The sequence below is a fragment of the Diadema setosum genome, chromosome 11, assembly GCF_964275005.1.
Source record: "Diadema setosum chromosome 11, eeDiaSeto1, whole genome shotgun sequence".
NCBI classification, from domain to species: domain Eukaryota; kingdom Metazoa; phylum Echinodermata; class Echinoidea; order Diadematoida; family Diadematidae; genus Diadema; species Diadema setosum.
This window is the reverse complement of record NC_092695.1, coordinates 35,939,332-35,960,162: the sequence shown is the minus strand read 5'-3', so window position 1 is coordinate 35,960,162 and position 20,831 is coordinate 35,939,332. Positions and strand designations below refer to the sequence as shown.

General features: G+C 38.2%; 1 protein-coding gene across 1 annotated transcript; it reads left to right on the top strand.

Annotated features, from left to right (window-relative positions):
• The first annotated feature begins 1,434 nt into the window (after positions 1-1,434).
• LOC140235511 (ubiquitin carboxyl-terminal hydrolase isozyme L3-like) lies at positions 1,435-19,236 on the top strand. Its single transcript, XM_072315533.1, has 7 exons — positions 1,435-1,608; positions 2,854-2,865; positions 5,306-5,434; positions 7,859-8,015; positions 8,565-8,692; positions 12,037-12,168; positions 15,802-19,236. The coding sequence occupies exons 1-7, from the start codon at positions 1,558-1,560 to the stop codon at positions 15,886-15,888; spliced, it is 696 nt and encodes a 231-aa protein (XP_072171634.1). The 5' UTR covers positions 1,435-1,557; the 3' UTR covers positions 15,889-19,236.
• Positions 19,237-20,831: the final 1,595 nt, after the last annotated feature.

Here is a 20,831-nt window from a genome sequence, read left to right as displayed (position 1 = left end):
CAGGATGGAAGAAACGTGCAGTATACAACTTGCACATTTGAATAATCAGCAAAGCGGTCTGTTGAATGAGTGCAGTGTCAATTTGACTAGCAAACTTACGAAATGAACCTCGAAAGGCGTTATTAGTCCATACTTATATAGGGGCATATCGTTGCTTTTATACATGAAGTCATACCCCCATGAAAAAAAAAATAAAATAAAAGAAATAGTTCTTTTACTCCGACATGACAAATTGCGTGGAAAAAGAACACATGCATATACGCATATGATGTTCACAATCAAAAAAAAAAAAAAAAAATGAGAATCAGTGACAATTATTGTGAGTTTTATTCTTTGATTCATTGCTGCATTTATTAAGTTCACGTCATCACGTGTATATCTAGATGTCATTCCACTTTAACAATGGGATACAAATAGGGCCTATAGGGAGCCTACCTGTGCAAACATCCTACCTGTGTTAAATATATAAACATTGGATGAAAACACGTTTATGATGACAGCGAGCGTGAGATTTAACAGCTATCGTGGTTTTTGATTGACCAAAACTATTTTGAGCGCTGGAGTAGAGGCGTTCGTGATCTGATCACCGTATTTCATTACGTGTCCTGAATGAACGCTTAACGAAGTTGGAGTATTTTTAATACACGAATTCAAATGCCAAAATTTAAGATTTATGAAGGACATAAATACAAATTCGACTGATAAAAAATGAACTCCAGAACGGTTGTAGGCTATATGACGAAATCCCTCTAAATTGAATGAACGAAACAACCATTTGACTCGCGAACTCAGACCACGAAGACCAATACATTTTCCTATATCTCTGTTAAAATATATCAATCGGATATCGATAATTCATTTTGGTTCATAAACAACGGTATAGCAACCACGAACATCGTTCCAAACGAGTAGCAGGAGGATCACCCGATGTTTATGCCTCACCTTAAATACCGGTACTCAAAATAAAGAAAACACAAAGTTAAACAAACCAAAGAAATAAGATGCATTCTCACTTTAATCCATGGGTGAAACATATTAAAATGCGCATTGCCAATTCAGGTGCAATTTCACCACAGGGGAAATGAGCGAGAACACCAAAGTTTCGTGTAATTCTCTTGTTGTATTTCTTGTTGTTGTTCTTGTTGTTGTTTTTTGCTATGGCACGCAGTGTCTGCATGTGTTGTTCATACAAAATACTCGTAAAAGCCTATGACACAAGCGCACAACAGCGTCTGCTGCGTTGGTAGTTTTTGGCTTTCCATAGACATGGTTACAATTTTTGCTTGTCACCATACCACTCGCGAACGCGACCGCTCGCTGGAGAAGAAACTCGTGTGTGCATTCATTTTCTGTCTGCTTGCTGCACAACACGTACGGTCTTCCGACATTTTCGCCCCTTTGGAATTACATTGCACCGTACCGTACCGCCCATTCCCATATCTCATGTACATTGTAGCTAGCATCCGACGATCACAGCGCATTTCTTGGAGACGAAATTCTGCTTTGTCAATTTCAGCTTAAAAAGTCTAGTTTTGTTAGCTTCCACATCTGTCTAGAATGTCTGAGGAATCTGGAATACGTTGGATACCTTTGGAGTCCAATCCTCAGGTAAGTGAAGCGAATCAGTGACAGTGTATCCGGGAGGTGCATCTATTCTAGGTGGGACTCCAGGACGAATCCACTCTTTGCCTTGGCCTAGCACGCCGCACGCCTCGCCTCGCCTCGGTCTCTATAACAAAAAAATATCGTGATGCTGGGAACACATACAGTATTCGTCCGCTCTGCATCTAATCACATCACCTGCTCGCACAGACGGTGCAAGAACACACCCTTCATATCCAACACGCAACCGCCAGCCTGAAACAGCTCGTGTATAACTTATGAAAAAGCAGCTCTTCTCTCATCAGCACATTCATGCTGATGTGTAACGTTAGACCTCTAACGGTTAGAATCTATTGAAAGTAAATTTAATGTATTACCATCACTTTACTAGCTGTCAGCCTTCATTGACATATTGAAAACTGTCGTACATTCTTACAATCTAACGTTAGTCAGGCGGCCTATGAATAATGATAATAGGTCTAATTCAGTTTTCTTTAAATCTCATCAGCTTCTGTCGTGAAGATAACTTTTCTTTAGAATATGTCTATTGTCTAATTACTTTTTTTTTTCCCACAATGCCCACGGCCACCGTGCACCATGCACCAGTAAAATTAAGTGTCTTCAGCAAGTGCTGAAGTTCCACACAGTCCTGAATTGATTTGGAGACTCAGATTTGTTGTGCCAATCAATGAATGATTGAGTCCACCCTTTTCTCAAGGGTAATCGTGGTGATCATTTCTACTAGACCTAGGCCTAGAGACCCCTCTAGATCTTGCAAGACTATTATGTTACACAAGCTTTTTAATAATGCAAAGAACACAAGTGTTCTTTTTTTATTCATGTCAAAGAGGGAAAAATATGTATAACGGTTAGTTGTTCCCAAGTCAATGGCGACTTCAGTGGTGATGCTGTTTAATCACTGCCATAGGTCCATGTATATGCGTAGACATCTAGGCCCTTCAATGCTCATGATATCATTTTTTGACAGTAAATGAAAATTTTAATAACTTTCTTACTGTGCCATATTTGATTAGCCCTCTCCATCATCCTGTTATGATATTGTTTTTGTGTTTTTTTGAACAAACTTGAAAATAGAGTGGAATTGTATTTCAGGTTAGTGGTTCGTCTTGAAAATACTGAAATATTTCATGTTGAAAACGTGGTGAAGAATGTTTGTGTGTCATTTTTATGAATACATGAAATGATTGAATTAATGATCAATTTTCTCTTTTCCTTTATTTCACTTGACAGGTTATGTCCAAGGTAAGTCCTCGTCTTTGCTTGTTTTTCTTTGCATTTATATCAATTGTGGGTGAGTTTTGTTTTGTTTTGTTTTTTGCTTTTGTTTTTTGTTTTTTGTTTTTTTGCTGTTACACCAAAGTAAAGACAAGAACTGAGCCGTGTAACAAGGGGTTTCAATACCACACATTTCTGTACGAGGGATACAAAATCAAATCAAATCAAATAAGGCAGTCCCCTTCATTGCTGAAAAGTGGGAATCTAATGTTGACATTCATGGAACATTAGAATTTTACCTGCTTTTCAGAACTGATTTTCAGAACCTGATCGATGGTTGATATACACAGAGCTGTACACTGTAAAAAGCGTGGATGGACACCCAATGTTGCAAGGATATGAGAATTGTGTTTCTACTTGTATGTTTCTTGTTTACCGGTAAGCGTAACTACACACTATATGATTTATCAGTCACTTCAAAAGTCAATCAGGGGTCGCACTTAAAGGTCCAGTTTACCTTTGGGAGCAGTGATTTCATAAATGTTCAAGATATCACATTTGATGCATATGTGTAGGTCTGTTGTATCATAAAACATCCTACCATATGAAATATTTGCAATGAAACCTAAAATATAAGGAGATATCAGGGTTTTTCTCAATAAACCGTAACTGTATACGGTTTAGTCTGGAAACATTTTTATTATAACTATTGTTCACATTTTGTGTATTTAACAACACTTAACATCGATTATACGGATTCAAATTTTGACAGTGGTTGTTTCTATCCCTAACTCACATTTTAGAACTATTTTAGAGCAGTAATGCTTTCATCTGCAAATGGTAAATTATGCCTTTAACTTTTTTTTTAACTAGCCAGGCGGACTACTTAGAATCAATTTTGACACTGAAGCAACATTTTGGCTAGCCAGACGGACTAGTAACTTCAGAATTTTATGATTTTTAGCTAATCCGACGTGATTTCGGGTGGCCAATGGCCAATGGACCATTACCAATTTCGAATTCTGCTTTTCCCTGTTTATTTCTTTTATTGTGCATTTAAAGGGAAGGTTCAACATTTAAAATGTGACAAGTGAAACAAAAGCAACAAATCTTAGGATAGGAATTGATTGGCATATTAGAATAATTGATGTTATATTCAAAGCAAACTTAAATGTACGAGACAGATCATCTCAGTGCTTGAGGACACATTTGTTGATAATCTTTTCATCTAATGTTCATGTGTAGTGTAAGAGAAAAGTTGGATTTTATCTCTCTTTATTTTCTTCTTTTCACAACATGCATTGTATTACTGTGACAAACCTTTATGCAGGGCTCCACACTAACTTTTTTGTTTGGTGGCCCAATGGGGCCACCAAAATCCTCAATTTCAAATTTTTGGTGGCCCGAGAGAAAAATTTGGTGGCCCCGAAAAAAACAAAGAAAATTAAAAGTCCTGTTTTTTTATGAGTCAAATATTTAAGTCTTATCATAGAAAGAATTGGAAGTTGGACATATCTACTCATAAATAAATCTCAACAAACTCACAACACTCACTCTGAGGCACTCATTCAGTCCTTTTCATCCATCCTTTAAACAAATTTAGCAGCTAATTTCCGGCGCAAAAAGTTACGAATTTATTGACATACTTTTCAAGACATTTTGGTGGCCCGAAACGGGCCACCAAATTTGTTCTTTTTTTAAATTTGGTGGCCCGACTTTCATTTTTGGTGACCCCGGGCCACTGGGCCACCGTTAGTGTCGAGCCCTGCTTTATGAAACAGAGCTACTGCAAACTACTACTCCTGTCCTATTTCTTTTTTCATGCACCATTTACTTTATCCTGTACTCTCTGTCTCTATCTTTACTCATTGTCTGAGGTAGAGTATACGTACAATGTAAAACCCCTTTGACCAATTGGATACACACTTTCCACAAACCGTAGGGAGAGATAATCAGGGTTATTGTAAAAGTTGAAAGTTTTTGGTTATTTTGCATAACATTAATTAGTGCAAAAATGAGACCTACATGTATGAGGTAATTTTTGGCTTGTTATACATCTGTATGTAATGATATTGTACATCTTTGATTGCAAGAGGTACATTGTAGTGGTGTACCTGTAGCTGCTGTGTTCCTATTTGTAGCCTTCATATTCGCTAGTCCTGAAGCTTGAGTAAATTTGCTGACAGCCTGTACAGCCTGTTACTTTTGCAATACCAAAGCCATTGGCTGCATTGGCAGCAGTGAGCTCTTTGAAGTGCTTGCGCATTATGACACTATGAAATTTGAAACATGCAAATTTCTTTTATTCAATCGATTGTGCAAAAGTAATACACAAAAATTTTTGCTTGTACAGTAGTTTCCTGTCAAGATCTGTTCGTTTTATCATTATTATTGTTATTGTTATTGTTATCATTATCACAGCCCTGTAATCATCATTGTGATTATTTCTTCACATTGTTTTTTTCAGTTTATGCACCGTATTGGGATGTCTGACCAGTGGCAATTCATTGATGTAATTGGGCTGGATGATGATCTATTGATGATCTTGCCACAGCCAGTGGTAGCACTTGTGCTCCTCTTTCCTTACAATGACAAGGTATGGATACTCAGTTATTTGCTGTTATCATTACGATGATTTTGTCCAATATTGCACTGTAAGATATGTCATGGCCAGGGGCGGATCCAGGAATTCCATAAAGGGGAGGCGCCTTTACAAAATTAGGAGGGGGGTGAGGGCGCACGCCCCACCCCCAATTTTTTTCTTTTTATTTATTTTGTTTTAACAAAAATAAAGGGGGGCGCCCGCCTGGATCCGCCACTGTGGCACATCATGCCGTTGAGATTATCATTGTACTTTCTCTCAGTAGATACTGATGAGTGTTGTATATAGGCCGAAAGCTTGATATTAAAAGGGAGCCTTTGAGGGCAGCATCCTTGTCAGTCACAAATATGTCTACACACACACGCAGCACACACCAATCATAAACAAAAGTCTTGCCAAATAGTAGCTATAAATATCAAGTATAAAAGAGTATAATATGTTACTGCCCATCATCATTTTTGCTAAAAAACACACTTATTTATGTAGGCCCAAATTATTGAAATTCTTTGAATCATGACATAAAAAACGCTCCATCCATATATTCTTTCAAGATGAGACTGAAGTCTTTTTTATTGCAATCGTATGACTCTACAATACTGAATTAACCATTTGGCATTTTTTTCTTACATACTGACCTGCTCACTTTGTCCCCTCTTCGAGGGAATTCATGGTATTTTTTCCTGGATGTTTGCAATGTTGTCATCTATGCCATTTTGCCCATAGCATCCAGAAGTTGACTTTCCGTATGTTACTCCAGTTCATACGTCCCTCTATTTTGTATTTTCTTGTCTTTTTTTTTTTTTCAGGCATCAAAATATTACGTTTTCCCCACAACTATCTTCTGTTTCTCTTGGCATGCTTCTGCCGAAGATTGCTGTTTCTGTTGTTCTGTTTCTGTTGTGCGTTCTTGTCTGCTATTTTGTCTTCAGTTTGTCAGTTTTGTCCATCCCGTTTTGTCCTGTACAACCTTTTCTTCAGTAGTTGTCTTGTTGTCTAGTCCTGTTTCATGTTTGTTCGCGTCTATGAAAGTGTATTTATCTGTTAATCTAATTTTCAGTGGGCTTCCAGACCTCTTCCACTTTGTTATTTTTTGTATCTACGATGATTCAATTTATCTTTCCATCGATGTTCTTTTCCAGAGGGGCCCACATATTACAAGCTCTGTCTTTTTAGTGGGTCCCTCCATTTTTCGCGCTTTAAGCAACGGTATACATGTACTTCATTTTGATCACTTCTGTTTCTTTTTTTTTACTATACAATGTATAATTACTATAGGTCCTCAATTGTTGTACAGTCTTTTCATCTCACGATGTTCTATTTACCTTATTCTCTGTTATCAAAGGAAGTGAAACATATGTTTTGTCAAAAAATGAAATAAACTTTGAATTGAATTGAATTGAATTGAATTGAATTGAATTAAGAAGTATCCATATCCTGCTAGGCAAAGCCAGCATACCTTGCTTCATTTTTTATTCTCTTTCATTCATTTCTTTATTTCCATTGCCAATGGGGGCCACTTGTTTTCCTTTGAAAATTCCATTATCATCCATTCTATTAATAATACCAAATGGTTTAAGAATTACCTTCCTCCAATGTCCTGTACAGTATGTCCCAAACAAAATTACAGTCAAATTTTTGCATTGATATTATAACACCCAATATGATTAAACTGTCTAAATTCTACTTAAGTGTCTTAAAATATAACATCTTAGATCTCTATTTTGCAGAAAACCCCATTCAATTTGATTAAGCGGTCACAGAGAAACGTGGAATGTTGTAAAGAATGCCATGAGTATGATTCTTCCAAGTTTAGCACTTCGATGCTTTTATTCAAATTCATGAAATTAATACACTGATCAATTCAGTGCTTATTTACGTCGATGTAGGGCAATTTGTCAATCAGTTGCAATGCGATGCTTTTGTGTGTGAATACAATAGACAGAACTTGGAGGGAAGAGATTCTTGACATCCTCTACAAAATTCCTCATTTCTCTTTGACCACTGAAGCAAGTGGAATGGGGTTTTCTGTAAGATGTGGACAATGAGTTATAGCTTCATACCCTCAATTTGTATTTGGATTAATTCACTATTTTGAAAGATATCATTGCAGAGGGTCCCGTTGTAATTTTTTGGGGGGGACATATGGTATTTCATTTTCAACACCTACATAGATGGATTGCCAATGTGAATTTTGCATCTGTGGTAGAGCAAAACCTTGACTGCCCAATTTCCAGTGATGACTAACTTTCCACAATCAAAATTCAAACGTTAAAAGGTCTCAAACTACATCATTGATCTTTTTTCATGTCATTGTTATCATATTTTTATTTAATATAAATTATGGTAATGATGATGAAGATGATGATGATGATGTGGATTTTTATTTCATCACACCGTTATCATCACCATCCACTCCAGACTAAAGCATTTACAGAGACAGAAGAGAAAAAAATCTTGGAGGATGGGCAGACTGTGAGTGATAAGCTGTACTACATGAAGCAGACAATTAGCAATGCCTGTGGGACTATTGGACTACTACATGCTGTCTTCAACAACACACAAACTGTGTCACTAGGTAGGTGTTCAGCTTGAAAGAACATTGACACCTGTAGAGATTTGCCTTCAAATATTTATTTCTATCTTGATATTGACATGCTAGTCCATGTTGCTATCTATTAAAGCCATTTCCATCAATTACAGTTAATTCCTCTCTGCTGAAAATCTCTCTTTGATCCTTCACTAGTGCTGCTTCCTCACATTGACATTATTTTCTTTCAAACATTCCTTCAAACAGAACATCCACTAAGATTTTATTGGTATGTGATAGGACATAGAAATTTTGTTGCCATTGACATTTTTACAATAATAGTACAAAAACAAATCACATCACAGACACACATTTCCATGACTGTCACAATAGACACATTGACGATAAGATATTTTGTGTATAAATCAACTAGAAATGTTGCTATGGTGACCAGAAGTATACCTCAGCTATATTGAATTATTCAGATAATACTCCCAGTGGCAATTTTCTTTTCATCAAAGCTTGTCATCAGTGATAAGTACATGTCCCTTGTAAATCTTGTGCCTTCAATGCTTGTGATCGGAATTCACATTACAGAGAGTACTCTTAAGGAGTTCCGCGACGAGACCAAAGACATGACACCAGAGGAGCGGGGTAAGAAGCTGGAGTCCAGTGAAACCATCAGCCAGGCCCATGAAGTGAGTGCACAGGAGGGACAAACTGAGGTGAGTGGAGATTGAGATCAATGCACAGGACTGGTTGTTTGCATGTATTTTACTGTAAAATGAGGAATGTTTGCGTGCATTTTAATTTCACGAATTTTGTGAGAGCCAAGATTCGCAAAATTAAAATGCACATGAAACGTGAAGTTCTTGTCTACACTATACGCATTGAATGTTAGAGGCAACTTGCTAAAATTTAATGCCGTAAAAAAGGCCATTGGCTCCAATTTGCGAAAATTTCATGCCGTGAAAATATAGTGTTTTACATATGTTTGTGTGTGTGTGCATGTGTGGCTGTCAGTCTGTATTTTTATGCCTCCGCCAACGAAGTGGCCGGAGGCATTATGTTTTCGGGTCGTCCGTCCGTCTGTCCGTCCGTCCATACGTCCATACGTACGTCAGTACGTACGTCCGTCCCATTTTGTTTTTGTCAATATCTCAAGAACCGTGTGGAGGTTTTACATCAAACTTGGTATGAGGGTATATCCTGGGGGGATAATACTTGTTTTGGATTTTAGGGTCGTGGGGTCAAATGTCAAAGGTCACAGGTTATTTTGTGAAAAAAAAAAATTCATGTTTTTCTCCATATCTCGCAAATGGTTCAAGGTATCTTCATGGAATTTAGTATATGCTTGTATTAATGGGCAGTGATTATCTAGGGAAGTTGGGGGTCATGGTTCAAAGGTCAGGGGGTCAAAGGTCAAGGTAAACTCAAAATATCGCTACTTTCCTTATATTTATGCAATGCCTGAAGGTTTTTTTTTTTTTTTTAAACTTGATGTATACATGTATTACCCAATATATATTCTGTGGGAAGTTTCTTGCCAAAAGGTCAAAGGTCAAAAGGTCAAAGGTCAAGTGAAAGTGCTGAATTGCACTTTTTCCTCCATACTGTATCTCAAAAGTAACTCAGGTATCTAATTAAGGCGAAATTTCTTTTGTACACAACCAAAGAAAACTATTTACCTTGCGTGAGCTTTCGCCTACTGTCTGTAGGCTTCATCAGACTGACATTGACTCGCCGTAGATGGGGTGTAGGCAGTCTTACAGTCCGAGAGAATGGGAATGTACGCTGAAGATAATTTGTATTGCCCCTCGTCACGATTCATCATGCGTTCCTGCCCCCGTTGTATATGGATCGCCTCTCTTATCCAACGTGTTAATTTGTTGCTGTCTTTGGACACGATCTTGCTCTGTTTCCAGTCAATGATGTGGTTTTCCAGTGCCACGTGATCACTTATGGCTGACTTTTTAGGAGTGAGATCTGCCTCTTTCTTTTTGGCCCTTGTGAAATGTGTCTTCCCCAGTGACTCTGCCTCTTTTTGGTGTTCTGACTTCCTGACTCCGAATTTCCTGCCCGTCTCCCCTATGTAGACCTTGTCACAATCCTTACAAGGTATTTTGTACACTACTCCTGTCGAGTCCTCAGGTGATCTTTTGTCCTTGGGATGAACCAACAGTCCTCGTAGTTAGGTGAGGGGGCACATATTAATTAGAGAATCACCAATCAGATGAACCTCTTCCAAGAACTCAAGGTATCATCATGAAACTTACATATTTATGCATGTTCAACCTAACAGTGATTCTCTTTGGAACTGTGAGGTCAAAGGTCAAAGGCCAGGTTTAGATAATGCTATTTTCCCATTTGATACTGAAATTATACTTTTTCTCCATACCTTGAAAATTACTCAATGCATAAACTTATAAAAGGGTCAAAAGTCAAGTAAAAATCATCAGTTCCCCAAATACCTGCACTCTGACATTTTAATCATTCATCCAATTGAACCTAGTTCTAGGAAAGTGAACAGTCAGCACATTTGTGTCAAACCTGTCATTTTAATATTTTGCCAATTGTGTGAAACTGTCATCACACATTGTCAAGACATTGTACTATAGACCTATTAGGAGAACCATGCATCATGGCGGAGGCATATCAGTCGCCGTAGCGATATATCTAGTTTTGTATTGTGTTTAGCATGTATGTGTGTGTGTGTGTGTGTGTGTGTGTAAGTATGTAGATATGTGTGTATTTATATATTTTGTTACGACCAAAATCACTTTGAGAATGATCGCACAAAAGAAACAATCAACTAATGTTCAGGCGGTTTATTAACAGTGATATTGTGGGCACAGACTCGTAATCGGTTCTCACATCAGCACAATAATGATCCATAGAAACAATTACAAATCGGTAATGGAATCACTTACATGCATCCAACTCTTAAAGAACAAAGTCCCTACAGTTCCCTGGTAGTGTCCAGATACGATGTTCGATGCACCGATTAATGATCCGTGACGCACCGATGAATGATTCCTCCGACGGAAGTCCAGAGGCACTGGTTGCAATAATCCAAGGTATAAATCCGGGGTAAAGTCCATGATATATGTCCACGGCGAAATGTGCAAAATCCAAACGTTATGACGACCACGTCCAGTTGATGCGTTGAATGATGATTCACTTTATAATGTCCAGCAAGGAATCCAGCCCGTCACAGCTTTGCCGTAATAATGTCCGTTGACACTAAAATATGGAGTCTATCTCCAACGTAGGCAAATTAATTCTCTGCAGGCAAAATGTCTCCCAGGCCTTATCTCCACAAACACAGTTTGTATAGCAGGTCAGCAGGTAACACAGGACTGACTATAACAAGTCGCTTCAGAGCCAGAAGTGACGTAACTCTCAGAGCAGAGGTGTTAGGTACTCTGCCTACCTCAGAATTTCTCCGGCTTATATACTATCCATTCACCCCTTTCTAGCACATTCTGTAATTTTCTCCAACCTGGGGCCACACACCTGAACATACTAGCAAGTCCGAATTCCAGGAATCCTGGATGACTCACAGCTTAACTATGTGCATAACATCATTGCCAAAATTAACTACCAATCACATTGGGCTACAGGGACAGTGCCTCACTCATCCAAATATGTAAGCACTTCCCAGAATTTTCTGGAATGGGTTAAATCATTCTAGATTGAGTGAGCTATAATGTATTTCCTGTCACATGTTCCTGGTCCACCTGTGTACATGTAGCTACATTGTATACCACATAGAAAATTCTCCACTGATCTGGTCAGCCTGTATGTACTATATCTATATCATATAGAATGTTCTCCATTAATCTGGTCCACCTGTGTACATACACATTAAACAACCATGCATACAGCCTTGATACATGTACATAACTACTTGTGTGTACATTTGTGACAAGATTAATTTTCATCCTTTTCATGATTTTACCATATCTTAACCAAAAGAAAAAAAAAAATGGAAAAGAAAAAAAAAAAACAGAAAAGAAAGACTTGTTCATGATCTCCTGTGAGCACTCTGTTTTTCTGTATTTTACAGCCTCCTGCGCCAGAGGAGAATGTCTGTCTACATTTCATTGCACTGGTAGAGAAGGAAGGCTGTGTGTATGAGCTGGATGGCCGCAAGAAGTTCCCCATCAATCACGGACCAGTGGAGGAAAGTTTTCTCAAGGTCAGCTTCAGGTCTTTCAATTTTCTTTCAAGTTCCTTGATATCGTTATAGCTAAAGCATAATTCCATACAATGCTTAGTTTTACTTGTGCCCCATTTATACTGCAGCCCAAAATTTGGAGCCTCCTCGAACTGTTTTGAAAACCCTTTTGAAAAACCAATTTCTTGTCTGTTTTTACTGCTTGGGCTATCCACCTAAAACAGGCTCTAACTGGCTCTGTTCTTTAATGATGACCGAGTTCCCCTCCAATAAATGGTGCATTCTTTTGAATATCACTTGTTACATAACCACAAATGTGATCGAGCACAAAAATATTCAAGTTGTGCAGTGTTATCAGCTGCAGTTGGTCATGACGACTGGTTTGTTTATGTAAGAGGGTGATGACCTTAGGTGATTAACTTCCAGACATAAAAAAAAAAAAAAATCCACTTCTCGAAACCTGTAGTGTTTATACTTCAGTCAAGGCTCTTTGAAGCTGCTACAGGAGGCTGTGAAACTACCCCCTGTAGGTTATTTCAGAATGTGATCAGATCGGATCTCCTTTTCAGTATTCTGTCTGTTTATATTGAGCTGAATTTAAAAGAGTCTTCAGAACTTGAGTTTTGCTGAGTATAAATGGAGTATTTGATAGAGTATACTGAACATGATGATGAATGCATGATCATTTGAAAATGATGAACAGAATGGTAAAAGTTTCATCAAACTCGGATGTAAAACTGGAAAGTTATGGAATGTCTCTCATCCTTGCACTGGGGAGTGATATTTCTCACAACCACACTCAAAAATTACAAAGAGGTGGCAATGTCTTGGTTCATCACCAGAATTTCGCAGCTTAAACCCCTGTCCCCTCAAAAGTCTTCATTACTTGGTCATTACCAGGCAGCAATAGTGTGTGCAAAGGATACATCTTTTTCATACTGATTTCATGCTAAAAAAAGGAAATCCATTGTAGTTTTTCTGAGCAGGCCAGTTGGAAGCTTTTGAGGTGATATCATTTCCTCCAGTTTATACATCTTGGGTAAAAAATGTGAGAAACATTAAAATTTCATGACTTTCTCCTTTTCCGTGAAAACCGAGCATATGCTATATATGTACACCAATATGCAAATGCCTTCCTTCAAAAATCATTTTCTGTTTCATGTGTTTTGAAGGTTGGCATGATGAAGTGAATGAGGAACAGAGTTTGCGGTAACACCATGTGTACATAATCCTTTCAGGGTCTATTGCTTTGCAGTAGAAGAGCCTAGAAAGAGGAGAGTGTGGGAGGAAAGTGACATGGGGAGCATAAGGGAGGCAAATACAGTCAAACCTGTCCATAGCGGCCACCCAAGGGAGACCAAAAAAAAAAGTGGCCGTTCTAGACAGGTGGCCATTATAGACAGGTGGCCGCTATAGACAGGTTATTCAACTTTTGTGTGCATTGCTTACATGTACATATCATCCTTGTATACATCTAAGAGTACTTATGCATGTGTATACGTACGCACACGTGTGTTTCATGCGTTGAACAATGCCGGTGTTTATCAAATTGTTTCACAGTAGCATGTGTACAGTCGTGAAGAAAGCTCAACACTAGTACATTATTATGACTGAATGAGTGATGAATGCAGAAGTGGTGATTGCTGAAAGTTGCCCATGAATGACTGGCACGTGGCTACAAAGCATAAAAACATGCTGAATTATCGGCTCGGCTACAGCTCCATCGGGTCAGGTTTGACTGTAGTGACAGTTTAGGGGCAGCCCTGAACTGGAAGTTGAAGTTGCACAATTGGAGACAGGAGAATAGGGAACAGAGTTGTCAGGAAGAGTACTGTAAAAGTGGTTATTTTCGTGCGAGTAATTTTTTGCACTCGGCTGGGTGTGATGAATTTTTCATGTTTTTAATTCCGCAGAACCATGACATTTGTTGGTGGAACATATCTCATGTAAAAATATTCTGGTGTTTTTATGCCTCTGCCACGAAGTGGTGCCGGAGGCATTATGTTTTCGGGTTGTCCGTCCGTCCGTCCGTCCGTAATGAATTTTGTGGACAGCGTAACTAAAAAACAATGTATGTGTTTTAGGGGGTGAAGTTGTGCCTATCAACTTTTGGGTGCACATGCTCAAGGTCAAAGGCCAAAAGGCCAAGGTCAAATGCATAAAATTTCACTATTTCCACCATATCTATGCAATGCCTGAAGATATTTTCTTGAAACTTAGTGTATTACATGTATTACCCAATTAAGATTCTCTGGTGAAAGTTTGGGGTCATGAAGTCAAAGGTCAAAAGGTCAAGTAAAAATATTAAAACTTCACTTTTTTCTCCATACCTTGGAAATTGTTCAAGGTATCTTCATGGAACATAGTATATATACATGTACTGACTGGCAGTGATTAACTAGAGAATTTTAGGGCTCATGGGGTCAAAGGTCAACACTTCAAAATTTTACTATTTCCCTCATATTTATGCAATGCCAGCAGGATTATTTTTTTTTTACACTTGGTGTATGCATGTATAACCTAATAGAGATTCTCTGTAAACTTCTTTTTTTTTTTTGCCTCAAAGGTCAAAAGGTCAAAGATCAAGGGAAAATGCTGAACTAACTTTTTCCTCCATATCTCCAAAGTGGCTCAAGTTGAATATCTTGATACTTACTACATATTTATGCATGTTCTGCCTGACAGTGATTATCCTATGAATTTTAGGGTCAAAGGCCAGGTGAAAATGGTAACAGTGTACTTAAATTCAATACAGAAATTGCACTTTTTCTCCATACCTTCAAAATTACTCACTGCTTAAACTTATGAATGGGTCAAAGTCAAGTTAAAGTCCTTAAATCCCCAAATACATGCTGTCCTATTCATCCAATTAAACCAAGGTCAAGGAAGATGAACATTCAACACATTTGTGACAAACTTGTCATTTTAATATTTTGCCAATTTTGTGAAAATGTAATCACACATTGTCCACATGTACTATAGACCTATTAGGAGAATCATGCATTATGGCAGAGGCATACCAGTCGCCTTAGCGACATTTCTAGTTAATTTTTACGCTGGTTTCTGGTCGCACGAAATGCACAAAAATTTCCACTTTTACAGTAGAGTGAAAATCAGGTAAAGGATTCAGAAATCATTGGGAGGAGGAAGATGAAACAGACAAGAGGGGGAAAGGAAGAAGTTCAAGGTTGGAAAATTCTCTTTTCTTTCTCTTACACTATAGTCTTATCTCTCCTCGACTTACCGCTTTCCTTCCTTATGTATATCCTCCTTATGATGTTTTTGATTCCACTTTCAATAGTCTGCATCACTCACCGACTTAGTGTCTCTCATTTTGTGAAGTATCTGTCAAAATACCACATGTATTTCACTCCTCTATCTTATATCCATGATTGTCATCACATCTGTCATTCTCTTAATCTATATCAAACATTTGTGTGCTTGTGTTTATGCAGTGTAGTTTGTGCCCTCTGCATAACATTTTGCAGGTGGATGAGTACGTCTGCTCAAATCCAAAATGGCTGCTGTGAGCCTGTGAAGAAAGGTCATCTCAAAAAAAAAAAAAATTTGAGTGGCCTTTCTATAAAATTTAACAACAGTCATATAATGTGTCTACTTCTTTTTTCTTGTCCTTTTTTTTTTCCTCTCCTCCAGTCAGCTGCAAATGTGTGTAAGAAGTTCATGGCCCGTGACCTGTCTACACTACACTTCAATGTGGTGGCTCTGGCAAAGAGTGATTAAACTCCTGGCACCACCCCACCCCCTGTTCTGCATGCTCAATTCTACCAGTCTCCACACTTTAAAGACCCCACCCACATATGGAAGGTCGTCAGGTCGTGGGGGGTCTGATGGTTTGCTGACTCTCCTAGCGGTGGACAAGTTAGCGTAAATATCTGCTGTTAAAGTCAGTGTCGCAGTGTATAATTGGTCACACAAAGTATTTGAACTTACTTTCTTAGAGCTGATGTTATGTCCTCATTCAGCTGATTATATCATTCCTGATGTGTGAGCAAACACTAAAATTGTGTAGATTACGGATACATATTGCAGCTTCAGTTATGATTAAAAATTTCTGTCAGTCTGCTCTTCACAGCACAGAAGAACTGCAGTATCTCTCGTCCAGTTTCCACCGTTGAATTGTAACATTGTGGCAGATATTTCCAAACTGGAAAAAAAAAATGCAGAATGGATGCATTTGTGTTTGTACATATTCATAGGTAATGCATTGAAGCTGCAAGAAAACGAGAAACCTCTCAAAATTTGGGCCATTCATTAACAGACGATCTTGAGGGGAAATATTTTTGCATCCGAGGAAAAAAAGACAAGGAAAGACAATTTTATGCAATTCTATATATTTGGACTGAGTTGGAATCTTTGGTGCATGTGTTTGCAGGGGGTAAGAATGGTAAGTTTCAGCAGCAGAAAATGCTGTCTATCGCTCAGCAACTGTTGTCCATATTAGTGTGTGCTTACTCTTGATTGCCTTCCTGAAGTTTATTCATGTCTTTTAAGATGGCATGTTAAACAGCTCATTTCCCGTCTCTCGGAAAGACGTAGGTGCATCTTTGTGTTTGGATCTGTGTGAATCGCAGCAGTTCTGTTGTTATGATCCTTGGTGGTTTAAAGAAGGACAGCAAGAGTTGATTTGTGGGAGAATTCCAACATTGTTTGTTGTTATTGTTTGTTTGTTTGTTTGTTTGTTTGTTTGATGGCCAGTATGGCCCTTGATAGCTTGGCAGCAGAACATTGTGATTGACAATTTTTCCCCCCTTTCTTTCAGCAGTGGAAACTGATTTTACATTTCCCCTCGTCGTACATTTGGCATTGATATTTCTCTTCCCTTGGCTACTGATTTGTGCTGTGGGGTAACCCAGACAAAGGCCCAACTGTACAACTTGGCAACCATAATTGATGCTACAGTCGAATATGATCCAAGGGAAATTGTTGGAAGGAATCAAGACATCACAATGAAGTTAATGCAAAATGTGAAGCCCATCAGTTGTGCCAAAGAACTGCTTGTAGAACAGCCATTTAGCATAGTACCCGCAAAGCAGCGTGGTCAGGCCCTTATTTGACATACAGTTGTAGTTTAAAATTACTACACTCCGTGTTTGTTTTGTTCTGTTTTTATCCTTTCACCATTTAGGTGCATACGAAAAACAAATATCCATCACCCAGTGATTATTTTAGAATTTTAGAAGTGTTTTTCATGCAGTTGTTTAGAGGAAATGGTCATCGTTCCAAAAGAAGACAGATAGAAATTGCCCATATCTAGATGACAAATGGTATGATGAGTTCATGATAACTTTGTTTTTTGTTTTTCTTTTCAGACAAGCATATGCCTAATTATTCTCTGATATGTTATATCAGGTCAAGAGTTGTGTTGTCACTTTTTTAAGTATGTGTTGAAATATGAAATATTTTTATATTTATGTCTCATATTGGATTTGTGAACTACATGTTCATGGAAAAGGTATGTTGAATATTTTTGTTCAAAAAACAATGTCCGTCTTGTCTGCATGCCCTGTACTTTAATGTTTTTGTGCACAATGCTCTAAGGAGGTGGCCTAAGCAAGTGGCCTACAGCAGCAACAAATCAAATTAGTGGCTGGTATCAATACATATGTATTTTGTCTCAGCAGGTGCATTTGTCACATATTCATGCATGAAAGTAGGCGTACTGGAAAATTTAGTTGATGTTGTCAGGCATGATTGAAAAACTAACCGTTTATCCGTAAACTGCTGCCATGCTTGCTGAGGTTGGGAAGATATCCAGAGGTTGCGGTAAAATTGTCTCCCCAAACAGTAGTCATTTTTCACATGATATAACCTTGGCATAGGGGCCCTCTCCTCCAGGAGGCAACCTGCTGTGGTGTCAAATATCATCCGAAGTACACTCTGTTTTGCTACTTGCCAGAACCTTGTCATCCTAAAGAAGAGACTTGTAAGTTGCTAATTGCTATTCTATCAAGACCTTGTTATCATTGGTATTTGTAAAGAAAGGAAAGTATACTATAAAGATGACTAATTAACTTAGTACATTACATGACGACCTGTTTTTTTCTATAATAAGAGTGAGATTTGAAAAGGAAAAACAAACTATGTTAATTAAGTGACCTAAACTTTATGGATAGAGTGATATGCTGCGGACTTTTCTTGAGTTTTATTTTCAATTTACATTATAATTATGTATTGCAATCAATAACTAACTCTATGTAGGAGATAGTGAAGTAAATCTTGCTATATTGAAAGACTTCATGATATATCAGTTACATCTTCAAATAATCATTGTCCAAAATATCAGCAGTTTGTTCAACATTTTGAAGAAAAAAAAAAGTAATGCCCCATTTAATGTTCATGTGATTATTGTCAAATCGTGTTGACATGTCAGATATGATGAGTGATATCTTTAGTGAATTCAGTAAAGCAGAAAATATGGAGCAAATGTTCTTCAGTGGTTAGGTCAACATGGAGTCACAAGTTTGATAAAGATGCAATCAATGCATTTGTCAGAATATAGTGGTCTTTGTTCTCTGCAGTACAGTGACACAAATGTTTGTGAATGGTGAGCTAACAAATTGGAGCTTGCTCATTGCAGTTCATACTCCTGTCATGAACCTTGTGCAGTATATATTTAAGCATAGAGCAGTCTTTGCAGCGAGCAAAGGGCACTAATTTAAGTGTTAAATGTGTATTACAACAAAGCAGAAAATATACAGAGTGCAAAATGAAAAGAACACTGTCAGTCACATAGCAGTCTTGCACTGATGTAAAATGAACTGCACATACACACAATATGACTTAGACCATCGCTGTTTCAAGTATGTATACTGTATTGGTCACTTGCGTGAATCTGTGCTGATGTCATATGAACTGCCTACTAATATCACATGATCATTGTCAACAATACATGTACAAAAGTACAGTGTATAACAAAATATAATGTATGTGCATACATCTGGCAAGCTTAAAGAAACTTACTATATCCCAAAACGTGTATTGAATGTGAAGCATGTATTGATCTCTTACATTGCAAACGGTTCTCATGTCAAGATGGCATTAAATGCAACTAATGGATTGTGCAAGACAGTTACTGTCCATAATTGTGCTTTGTGCGAATGAAATTCATCCAGACAAATTCATCCAGACGGTGACTGAATTGTACTAGAAGATTGACAAAGTGTCAGTGTGTTGTTTGGAGATGGATTTAATAGTACAGTAAATCTCATAAGCAAAACATTCATGATACATTCATGAATTCGTGAAAATGAGAGCCTCACAAAATATTTGGCATAAACAGTAGTCTGCAAATTGCAGTGGGAGTTGCAGAAAGTGCAAATCAGAAACACATGCACATAGGCCCTACAGACACACACGTGAATACACCTACACAGAAACATGCATACACCCAAATGTTCACATACACGGGAGACAAGCATACAAACAACACACGCAGGCACACACACACGCATACATACATACACACACACACACACACACTACATAGCTCACACAAATGTACCAATAAGTAGACTAATTGCACACATTGCAGTATTCTGGACACATTGCCTACAGCCATTATTCATATGCTGCCACTGCCATTATGCCCCTATAGCCCCACTGCTTGTAATGCACTTTAATTGAATACCCACCTCTTTGATGTGTTCTTTCACATGCCGCGATAACAATCTTCACGCGGCACATTGCATTCATCAAAGCTAAGTCCCCAAACCCAACATTAAATATGCACCAATGCACACATATTACTGTACAACTGCAGAGCTGTTAGCAGCGGTACAGCTTTTATTGGCCAAAGATTGGTTTTATGCACTGTGCCATATTGAACGCCAATATCATCCATTAGTGAATTGCAGATACTGTACATGTAAAGCACAAGTACATGTACTTCAATTTCAGTGAAGCAGTTTTGCAATCATGATTCCACCTCTTACAAAGATAATCAGTTTGTTAAAATGTTGCTTCAGTACAGATATCAACAAGATACCAGTGCTCAATTTTCTGTCCCCTATCTTTAAAGCCCAAACAAAGTTCTGGTATGCCTGCAAAAGTTGTCAAATTTTGCTCCAAAATGTGAACGTATGCCTAGGAAATGTGCGGAATAACGCTGTAATAACAAGATATTCGATGGGTAAGGACGAAAATGGGATATATTAACCAAAAACATTCAGTCTCGGAACTTACCCGAACGGGGTCAGGCTAGACTCGGACTCGGGGATAACTCGGCCTCGCTTTGCTTGACGGCGGGATGATGAGTTGTACTGCTACTGGTTTTCCCTCTGGATTGTACAGTACTAGTATGCATACGGGAGCTGCCTGTATAAACTACATTGTAGCGTTCTGGCTACACGCAGTAATGGTCCGAGTTGTTACAACACGCGCATCAAAAACCTCTTTGGTGCGCATGCAAAATTAGTGTGCGCCTCTCAAGCACCTCTAAAAACAAAGACAATTGATAAACAACAACAAAAACTTCAAAGACCGCGCGTCTCAGCAACTGAGGTGATGTGCGTATTATAAAGCGTCTTTGCTAGTAGGCTTGAGGACCTCGCGCTGTCCATTTGTTTTGTACAGGATTAGCACGCACTTTCCTGTCTGCTCAGTAAGGCCTCGTTTGGCCGGTGCCCGTAGTATTATAGAGTACTGATGAACATGGCGATCACGAA